At 56.3% G+C, this 10,857-nt stretch overlaps 1 protein-coding gene across 1 annotated transcript; it reads left to right on the forward strand.

Moving 5' to 3' along the window:
* The first annotated feature begins 3,293 nt into the window (after window positions 1–3,293).
* On the forward strand, window positions 3,294–10,441 carry KRT8 (keratin 8). Its single transcript, XM_057701694.1, has 9 exons — window positions 3,294–3,690; window positions 6,112–6,320; window positions 6,951–7,011; window positions 7,529–7,624; window positions 8,203–8,367; window positions 8,645–8,770; window positions 9,337–9,557; window positions 9,696–9,754; window positions 10,051–10,441. Exons 1-9 carry the CDS (start codon window positions 3,346–3,348, stop codon window positions 10,236–10,238), a joined length of 1,470 nt encoding a protein of 489 aa, XP_057557677.1. The 5' UTR covers window positions 3,294–3,345; the 3' UTR covers window positions 10,239–10,441.
* The last annotated feature ends 416 nt before the right edge of the window (window positions 10,442–10,857 follow it).

Raw genomic sequence — 10,857 nt, forward strand, 5'->3', positions numbered from 1 at the left:
ATACCATACAATTCAACCATTTAAAGTGTACAATTCCATGGTTTTTACTATTTTCACAGGCTTGTACAATGATCACCATAATTGAATTTAGAACATTTTCATCACCCCAGAAAGAAACCCCATACTTTTACCAATCACCTCCATCCCCCCCAACCTGGAAGTGGTTTGGCAACCACGATCTGCTTTCTGTCTCTACAGATTCGCCTATTCTGGACATTTCCTATAAATGGAGTCACACAGTAGGTGATCTTCTGTGACTAGCTTCCTTTGTTCAACATAATGTTTTCAAGGTTCACCTGCATTGTAACATGTATCGGTGACTCATTCCTTTGTATTGAGAATGATATACCCCACATGGCTATGTCACAGTTTGTTTCTCCGTTCATCAATCGGGAGACATTTGTGTTGTTTCCATGTTGGCTGCTGTGAGCAGCGCTGCTGTGAATGTGGTGTCTTTTTGTCATCAGTCCTGATCACTAAGAAGAACGAGTTCAGACCGTCTTTTCTGGTGACTGTGAGGGATGTCGTGATAAGAGCTACCCTGCTCACCCATCGCTCCCTCAGCCTTGACACAGCTGCTCAGGGCTTCGCCATCACCATCAGGCTGGAGGGGGCAAGTGTCTCCTCTTTCCCTCTTCTGATCTCCAGGAAAGGCAATCTGGAGCAGAATCGTCTGGGTTGCGCAGTCACCAAAACCACTTTCCCTTTTGTTGGGTAGGCAGCAGTGTGCAGACCCCAGTGGCCAGAGACTGTCTTACAAGGAGTTGTCCCCGAGGGCCACCTCAGTCCAGTTTTCTGTTCCCTCACCACTTGGCCCGGGTCCTGGGGCCTCTGCCTATTGCCTCCACCCCGAAATCCCAGGCGGGGGCCACAGGAGAGGGCAGCTTCTCTTGCACCAAGGCTGGGCTTGGGGCATAGGGGAGGGGTTGGCGGGGGTCTCTGGGCAATAGGGAGCTGACAAGTGAGATGCAAATCCTCTTGGTCCTGCGCTGCTCTGGGCTGCCCCAGCAAAGAGGGCCTCCCTCTGCGTGAGCTCCGGGCCGCCCTGCAGCCTGAAAACCACAGGGTCCCTCGTAGCCTGCTTTGTCCTCATCTTAAACAGAAAGCACTCTTGGAACTAGGGAACCAGGTGGGTGCGGGTGGAAGGGCTAAGATTTCAGGGAGGGCTCTGGGCTGCAGGTCTGTGCTCCGGACTTCAAGTAAGCTGTCTCCCCTCAGCGTTCACCTGGGTCTGCTGTGTGGGGGAGGAGAAGTGGTGAGCTGGTCGTCCTCCCTTCGCAGGGCTGCCATACCTGTCTGACGAGCCCCTCCCTCTCTCCTTCCGCCTTCTCCGTGCCTGGTTTGGCACCAGGCCCATACACCTCCCTTTGGTCTCAGGAAGGTGACGTCTCTCTGCCCTGCATGGTGTGGGTGTTTGTTGAGGAGGGGTAGCTTGGATTCAAATCACTCCTTGGAAAATTAAGCATTGTTTAAAGGGGCTGAGAGAGGGCCTGGTACAAACAGGTACTGCCTGGTTCTGTGTGGCAGGAGGCCAGGCACGGGGAGGGTGGGGAGGAGAAAAGAGGGGAGGGGAGAAAGGGATGTGGTCATTGTGTCTCCTCTGAAAGTCTCTGGATTCGTTTTTCCGGAAGGGATTGCAAAGTGTGTCCTTTTGTGTGTACTTACATGTGTGTGATCTGCTGTGTGTGATCGGAGGGGAGCTTATCTGTGTGTCTGTCTTTTGGGATTTGCCTGTCTTCCAAGGGCGGGGCCTCTGGGTCTCGCTGTCCCTCTGCAGGGGTCTCTGCGCCTGTCCTCTGGAACGCGGGGTGTCTCTGCTGGAGAAGGATGAGGTGGCATCTGCACACCTGCCCTCCTGGTAGGGGAGTGGTAGCGGTCATCCTCTCCCCTGGTTGGGGGTTGGGGGCTGGGGGCCTGTCCCGCTCCCCCAGGGGACCTGTTGGTCGCTCGTTAACAGCCATCCAGTCCCCACTTCATGCCCTGCAGGATCTTCCCGAGAATCCAGCCCCAGCCATTAGATAATTGCCGCAGGAATCTCTGCCTCCGGGATCCAAACCTCCTGCTTTCCACCCACAGCCTACCCCACCCGGCCCCACCCAGGCCTTCGGGGTGCCTTCCTCAGCTCCCCATCCTCCAGCCTTCTGCAGGTGCACGCTGTGCCCCAACCCGCTCTCCTGACTCATTCTCATAATGGGTTTGGGGAGACAGGTGCAGGGACTCTTCCCCTTCTCTTCTGGCCAGTTGGGGGGCCTGGGAAGAGAAAGAGAAGGAGGGCCCAGGTGGTTGCAGTGTGACGCACCATCGGTGCCTCCTACATCACCCCCCACTCCACAGTCCTGCCTCCCTTCCTGTGAGTCACCCACTGGGGGCCATGGGGACGACTCCCCCAAGCAGCAGTGAGATCGATGGGTGACCTGAAGACCCCGATGTAGCTGCCTGCTCTCCTGAGCTCCCCCCAGCCCACCCTTTAGCTCTTGTTCATCCTTCTCTGTGCCTTTCAGCCCGCGCTGGGGAGTCCTGTCATCTTGGGAGGAGAGAAAGACACAGGGTTGTGTCCAAGAAAAGTGCCGTGTTGGATCTCACTTTAACTTGCACGTACAGCCCCAGGGGGAAGACAGCCTGTACGTACGTGCGTGCGTGCGTGCGTTCATTCATCCATTCCAGAAATATCTACTCAGCCCCTCTTGGCATTGCACCAGGGGCTGAGGGCACAGCAGTAACTGAGGAGAGACTAGGGAAATGGTTGACCTCAAGTTCAAGGATTCGGAACCCAGGTGCCCTGTCCTCCAGCTTGGGCAGACCTTTGTAATCACTCCAAGTGGAGAGAAGAACACGAAGAACATGGGGTGGTGTCTCTGGGGCGTCAGCTGCTCAGAGGAGACCCAAATGCCAGGGATCCCTTCCCTGCTCTGCTCCCCAGTCTGTGCATTTATTACCCACAGGAGGGAAAGAGATAAGCCCCAGGATTCAGGGTTGCAGTGGCTGGGCGACCCCAGGGGCAAGTCTCTGTTACAGGGAGCATGTGGAGGCCGGCAGAGTCCTTGCACTTTCCATCCACTGAACTGCCCTTTCCCGGGCTCTGGCGGGGTTGCGGGAGTGGGCTCCTGGATGGGAGCAGCTCTCTGCTGCCCCCACCTGAGTCCGGCCTGGAGGTGGCAGGTGTCAGGTTAGGCCCTGCCCCCTCAGGGCCTAGCCATTCAGCTACAAGGCCGATCCCCTCCTCATGGGCTGGGCTCTCTTATTTATAAAAGGCCGTCGGGGAGCTGTACCCCACTGAGAAGCAGCTTCTCGACTCCTCGAATCTCTTTGTGCTTTTGCCTCCTCGCCTCCTCTCCGGCCTCCACCATGTCCCTCAGGGTGACTCAGAAGTCCTACAAGGTGTCCAGCTCCGGCCCCCGGTCCTTCAGCAGCCGCTCCTACACGAGCGGGCCGGGCTCTCGCATCAGCTCCTCGGCCTTCTCCCGGGTGGGCAGCGGCAGTAGCTTCCGGGGCGGCCTGGGCACCAGCATGAGTCTGGCTGGAGGTTACGGCGGGGCCCCGGGCTTGGGGGGCATCACAGCTGTCACCGTGAACCAGAGCCTGCTGAACCCCCTCAAGCTGGAGGTGGACCCCAACATCCAGGCCGTGCGCACGCAGGAGAAGGAGCAGATCAAGACCCTCAATAACAAATTTGCCTCCTTCATCGACAAGGTGAGGCCTCCTCCTGCGTGGCTGGCGGTGCCTGGGGCTGGACCAGGATCGCAGCCCTTTCTCTTGGTTACCCCACCCTCCGTGGGCACATCTCCAGCCCCTCGCTGGCGTCCTGCGGGGCCCCACCCACTCTGGCAACACTCTCCCTTCCAACCGATGACTCGGCCCCCCCAGCCACGCACCTTGGTTTGGGCTGGGGAAGCGACGGAGCGGGGGTGTCTGGGCGGCTTTTGACTCTAAACTCTGGGGCTCCCTCCCTCCCTCACCCACCTCACCCCAACTCGAGGTCTGAGCGTCTGGGAAGCTTTCAGCCGGGAAGAGCCCCAGCTGTTCAGCCGTCGGGGTGGGAGGGGAATTCCTCCCTCAGGTTCACCCTTCTCTCCAGCACGGCCTCAAGGGCTTCCCAACAGAGCTCCTGTGCTTTAAAATTTTTTTATTTTTTTAAATAGGAGTTTGATAGGATTCTGGGAGAAGGAAACGGCTGTCTCGATTCAAACAGGCAGATATTGACCCAGGCCTTGGGCGTACCTGGGCCCGAGTGTGGGGGGCGTCAAGATCAGCCAGAAGCCGGAGGAGGCCCCCGGAGCCGGCCCTGTGGGCGGGGCCGGGCGGGGCAGAGACCCGCCCCCACCGAGGGGTGAGGGGCCGAGGCCTGCTGCGCTGGAGCCCCGCTGCTCTACCTGGGGCGCTCGTAGCATCTGGGGTGGGGCGGGGGGGGTGTGTCGGGGTCGGGTGGACGCCAGGAACTGGCTTCAGGAAGGCTCATCGAGGATTCAAAGTCTGCGGGCGTGGGACACCCCACCCGCGTTTCACGTCCTGTTAAACCCCAGGATTTATGGCTTTAGACAAGGCGTCGTTCAGCCAACGCCCCTCTCCCCACTCGGCCCTTGTCCCCTCTCGCTCTTCTCTCCCCCGGCTCCGCCCCAACTGGCTCCACTTCCCCCGGGAAGACGCCAGGCCGGGTTTTGCAGCCGCAGGGGTTTGCCTCCTCAGGGGCCCCAGGGCCCCCTGCGCGCGGGAGCCTCGGCCCCTCCCTGCTGACTGCCTTCTGGGAGGCATTGTGGGAGCGGAAGGAGGGAAATCCTGGGGCAGAGGAGCTCATTTAGGATTTGGAGTCGCCCAGGAAACCGGCTCGCCCCTGTTTTGGGGGAGTGCGTGCTGGTTCCTTGGCTTTAAGCACCTTTGACTCTACTTGACTGCGCTTTGCTAGCTCTGGGGTCCTTCCAGGGAGTAGTTAAGCACAGGCCGAAGGTTCCCAGTGCTCTGCCCTTTCCTTTGATGGCCTACCTTGCTAAATCTGATTTCCTCATCTACAAAATGGGCACGTTAATCCCTAAATCAGAGGTTTTGCCTATTCAGGCGTGTAATGTGTGTAAGAGCTTAGCAGTGCTTGGCCTACATTAAGCAGTCTAATAAGGCTAAATGTTATTATCACTTATGTTTTGTAATTTGGGGGCAGAATGAGCTGGGGAAGAAAGGGATTTACAGAGAGGGATTTGCTGGATTTGAACCAGAGCCTTAAGACAACCTGGTCTTCTAAGTCCTCCCAATTTAAAAGAAGTTCCAACTTTGGGTTGAGTGAAAAAAAAAATGCATTCCTCTTCTTGGAACCAATTTACTATTCTTTTTAAAAATTTCCCTTACAACATGCCTTAATTTCATCTAAAATCTGGATCCCTTGAATCCGAGGGACCTAGGACTTTTGCGTCTGGAGCAGGACCGCAGGGTGGTGGAATGCAGGTGGGGTGGGGTGGGGTGGTGTGGGTGAGGTTGGATGTTGGAGAACTCAGAGGGCTGTGGGGAGGAGGGTCTTCAGTTTGCAGACGGCTTTTTGCAGACGGCTTTTCCTCGTTTCTTGCCACTTCCCTGGCTAGAAGGGACTTCTGCACAGAGGTGCGGCTCCAGATAGGGCTTGCCTGAGTTCTTCTAGGCCATTGCAGGGTTGAGGAGACGCAGACTCAGAGAGGGAAAGCAACTCAAGATCAGTAGCAGTGTTTGGCTAAAACCTAGGTCTTCTGGCCAATGCTCTCCAGGCTGTAGGGTAAAGTTTCCTTATAATCTATGAGTCCCTCAAAGCCACTTCAAATAATAATCATGATGATAAAATTATGTGCTATGAACAAGCTACATTTTTTTCAATTATACGTAAAGTGTTAATTACAACTTCACTACCTTTATTGTCCTGTAATATAAAATTTAAGTCAATAAGACCTATTTGTTCTGCAAATATAGCTTCAACATAACTCCTAGCTATCCTCTTACAACCATGTACCCCCTTGCCTCCCCCAACCCAGCACTAAGGGGATTCCGGAGAGCCCACTGCTCGGGGAGTGGATTAGGGGAAAAGACAGTGCTTGCTTCACGTCAGACTTTGAGCCCTGGCGTGATGTGTGATGTGGACCTTTCTGCCCTGTCATGCAGGTGCGGCACCTGGAGCAGCAGAACAAGATTCTGGAGACCAAATGGAACCTCCTGCAGCAGCAGAAGACAGCCCGGAGCAACATGGACAGCATGTTCGAGAGTTACATCAACAACCTCCGGCGGCAGCTGGAAACTCTGGCCCAGGAGAAGCTGAAGCTGGAGGTGGAGCTTGGCAACATGCAGGGGCTAGTGGAGGACTTCAGGACCAAGTGAGCCTCATCCTCCCCAACTGAAGTCATCCCGCCCAGCCCGGCCCTTTGGGACCAGAGGCCTAAGACACCAAAGCCCTCTGCATGTTGGGCAGTGCAGTCCTATATAATCAGAGTGACCCCAGCACAGGGCTTTCTCAGGACAGTCTAGGTTTATGTCCATTGTTAATAGCACCTCCCCGCCCCACCTTCAGTCTCAGAACTGTCCCGATTTGGACAACAAATTATCTGTTAATGTTTACATAGTAAACTTAAGAAGGGAGACAGAGGTAGCCAACAGGTCTCTGTTGTATACTAATAGTCCTAGCCCCTACTTCTTCCTTATCCCTGATTTCCAGCACATTCCAGAAAGTTCTGTGTGAGGTCTCGTGTCAGTCCCTGTTGCTAACCCTCCTCATATGCCTGATCCGCTGTGTATTCGTGGATTTGGAGAGAGACTTCCTGCTCCAGGTCTCCCCACTGGGTGACGATAGCATGGGGCCAGGGTGGGGAGACTGGTTGGGGCAGAAGGAGCAGACCAGCCATCTCATATCTTGCATTTCCATTAACTGAGTTTTCTAGATATTGAAAAGACCCATGGCGACCGCACCTTTACCTCCACGCTCTGATTCGGTGTCTCTTTCTCATCAGGTATGAGGATGAGATCCAGAAGCGCACAGACATGGAGAATGAGTTTGTCATCATCAAGAAGGTGAGGGAGTGCCCCTCCCCCACCAGACACGGGAGGCTGGTGCTTAGAGACTTAGGCTAGAGGCTTTCTGCTCTTAAAAGTTTCTAAGCAATAGGACAACATTTGGGTGCCTCCTAAGTATCTAGCATAGAAAGACAGAGAGGTAGTTGGGTGCATTTGGACAGAACTCTGGACATCAGTGTTGGGACATGGCTAAGAAAATGGAGCAATAGAATTGGAGGTCTGGCTATAGAAGGCTTCTAGCAGGGGGAGAGAGAGGGGAGGGGGGGAAGGGAGGGGAAGGGGAGGGGAGGGGAGGGAGGGAAGGGGAAAGGGGAAAGGTGCCCAGGAAGCTGAGGTAAAGGTGCTGGGGCTGGGAATGCAGGTGTGATGGGGCAGAGACTGGCCTGGATCAGGCCACACACAGTGAGGGGGGAAGGCAATTAGTTAGAAAATTCCAAGTCCAGGCCATTGGGTGCCTCTGGCTTGGGGTCAGGAGTGGGCACTCAGCTCAGGCTCCCCTCCCCCCACCCTGCAGGATGTGGATGAAGCTTACATGAACAAGGTAGAGCTGGAGTCCCGCCTGGAGGGCCTGACCGATGAGATCAACTTCTACAGGCAACTGTATGAAGAGGTACCTTCTTGGGCACTGGAGACTGAGCTTCCCAGCCCTATTAGAGGCCCCCCCAACCCCCAGCACACCAACAGACAAGGGCCCACCGTGAATAATTCTGGCTGCCAATAGGAACTTGGCATGGATGTTCTATGTGTTCTGTCCCCCTGCATGAGGGAGGGTTCATTACCCCATTTCACAGATGAGAAAATGGGCTCGGGGAACTGAAATAGCCTGTCCAAGATCATCATACACAAAGTGCCCCAGCTGCAGTTCAGGCCTGCTCTGCCCCCAGGGCCTTGGTTAGACTCTTTGGGCCATAGGGGAGCCCTCTGTGGGCACCATACTGTAGCTGAGAGCTTGGAAGGGCTCTGCCCCTCTGGTTCCTCACTCAAAGCCAGATTTCCTTTTATCCTGGCCTCGGTACGTCTTTATTTCTCTCCAAGTTCCAGATCTTTGACCCATTTTCCTTCTTTAGGAAATCTGCCTTCTCGCCAGCCCTAATTCCCGCTGTCTTATCCCCCATGGAAAGCCCTTCTGCAAAAGGGGACCCCTTGTGTGCAGGGCCAGGTCCTCACCACCTCTCCTTCCCATCACAGGAGATCCGCGAGATGCAGTCGCAGATTTCGGACACCTCCGTGGTCCTGTCCATGGACAACAGCCGCTCTCTGGACCTGGATGGCATCATCGCTGAGGTCAAGGCCCAGTATGAGGAGATTGCCAACCGCAGCCGGGCTGAGGCTGAGACCATGTACCAGATCAAGGTGAAGAGCAGGGTCACTAGGCTGGTGCCCCCTTGCTGGCCAGCTCTGTGCCCTAGTCCTTGAGGAGGGAGCAGGATTTCAAACTCAACTGCCTGTTGTGAGCTGGGCTGCCAAGTAGTGCTGGGGGACAGGGATGTCCCTGCGCCCAGGGGTATGTGTGGGAGGTGGAGGGGGGGCGAGATAACCTGGGTTCTGGTGACTTGGCTGAGAGGGCACTTTCCCTGGGAGGGACCAGGGGGGTCTCCTCTCAGCCTCACTCCTTGTCTCACATCTGCAGTACGACGAGCTGCAGACATTGGCTGGGAAGCACGGGGATGACCTCCGTCGCACGAAGACCGAGATTTCTGAGATGAACCGGAACATCAGCCGACTCCAGGCTGAGATCGAGGGCCTCAAAGGCCAGGTGTGGGCTGGGCTGAGTGTGGGAGAGGGTCTTGGGACACTTCCGGGTGAGAGGAGGTATTGCAGAAGGAGTGAGGGGTCTGGGGGTTGGGGAAGGAATCCTAGACCAGAGTCAGGAGTTGGAGGGGCAGACTGCTCCTGGGAGGCTGAGGGTGCTGAGGAGGCCCCCAGGGGGTGGCTGGGCAGGTCGGTTGGGGGCCCAGGATGGGCCCCCCAAGCCTGCTTTATTATATCTGTCTCATATATCAGGGTAAGGTTGGGCTCTGATGCTTTAAGGAAGTTTAGAAAGCAGAGATCTAGTCCAGTTGGGGGTGGGGATAATACCGTACAGCATCCCAGGTGAGAAGTTTGTGTGGGGAGGTGCCTGGAAGCTGCTCATACTTCCCCATTCCGCTTCCCGAGTCTCACCCTCCTGTAGCATTTTCTTGGATCGAGCTGGGTGAAGTCGGTTAGTCCAGGTCAGGGAGAGAGGGGTTCCCTAAAGGAGGGGAAAGGGAGAGAGTGGGTGCAGGGGGAGGAGGTAACCAGATTCTGCTCTCACTGCTTACCGGTCCCCTCACTCCGCAGAGGGCTTCCCTGGAGGCCGCCATCGCCGATGCTGAGCAGCGTGGGGAGCTGGCCGTCAAGGATGCTCAGGCCAAGCTGGCCGAGCTGGAGGCCGCCCTGAGAACCGCCAAGCAGGACATGGCGCGGCAGCTGCGTGAGTACCAGGAGCTGATGAACGTCAAGCTGGCCCTGGATGTGGAGATCGCCACCTACCGCAAGCTGCTGGAGGGCGAGGAGAGCAGGTGGGTGTGGGGGTTCTCTGATCAGCACTGGTGCCCCGTCCTTGGGACCTGGGGTGAGGAGGGGTGGGACTTGGGTCCACTTGTCCAGGGATAGGGCCAGGGGTTGGTCCTGACATTCCATGTGTCCTCTGGGTGCAGGCTGGAGTCTGGGTTGCAGAACATGAGTATCCACACCAAGACCACCAGCGGGTACTCAGGTGAGTGTCCTGGTCCTGGGCGGCAGGGCAGGAGGAGGGCGGCTCCTATACAGTTCCCTCTGGAACAGCTGAAGAAGCTGGGGCCCATGTAAACGTCTTGTCCAGGGTCACACAGCTGACAGCAAAGTTCTGTCCTGCCCTGCTCTTGGTTTTCCTCAGTCGTCTTGGAGGAGTGAACCAGGGCAGCTCCCCAGCCATGGGGACCACGTCCAGAGTGGCAGGGAGAGGGGGGCATGGCACTTGATCTGTGCACGGGCTCCTGTGCTCACGTGGCTTCTGCCTCTATTCCCAACCAGGTGGGCTGACCTCAGCCTATGGGACCCCTGGCTTCAACTACGGCCTGAGCTCCTACCAGTCCAGCTTGGGCTCTGGCGGGAGCCCTGGCTCCTTCAGCCGCACCAGTTCCAAGGCTGTGGTTGTGAAGAAGATTGAGACCCGTGATGGGAAGCTGGTGTCTGAGTCCTCTGACATCCTGCCCAAGTGAAAGGCTCCCGCGATCCCTCCCAGCCTCCCCGCTCCTGCAGAAGGAGGAAGAATCTGAGGCTCAGCCCCACCCTTCGCCCACCGCTGGGGGGCAGTCAACTGCCTGCCTTGCCCATGCCCCCAACTAAAAGCCAATTCAAGTGTCTTTTTCAGAATAAATGCAATTGTGTTTTTTTCAGAATAAAGTTTCAGCTGGCTCTGCCAACCCACTTTGCTGTGTGCAGCCCTTGTCTGTCGATGGGGTGGGCGAGAGGTCAGGAGGCCTTTCTCTGGGATCAAAAGCTGGGGTGGTGGTGGGGAGCATGTGGAGGAAAGTCTGGCCTCCTCCAGGCCGTTCCCGGAGAGGTTTCTTTGCTGAAAAAGCCCTGGTCTCAAATACCCCGTTTCATTTTATCTGTGCAACAAATCCTGTTGGAGAGCAGAGCAGATTTCAGAAGGGAATGTCAGGAGGTTTCCTTTCCTGGAGACCTCATAGGAGGTTGGCATCAGGACCAGGTCCAGAGAGACCAAGTCAGTAGTCTACCTAAAAAGTGGCTGATCCGGGATTCGAACCCAGGACCATCCAATTCCCAAGCCTGTCCTCCTCAGCGAGGCACAGATAGATGTCTTTATACCATCTT

This window comes from Hippopotamus amphibius, chromosome 12 (assembly GCF_030028045.1).
Source record: "Hippopotamus amphibius kiboko isolate mHipAmp2 chromosome 12, mHipAmp2.hap2, whole genome shotgun sequence".
Classification (NCBI taxonomy): Eukaryota; Metazoa; Chordata; class Mammalia; order Artiodactyla; family Hippopotamidae; genus Hippopotamus; species Hippopotamus amphibius.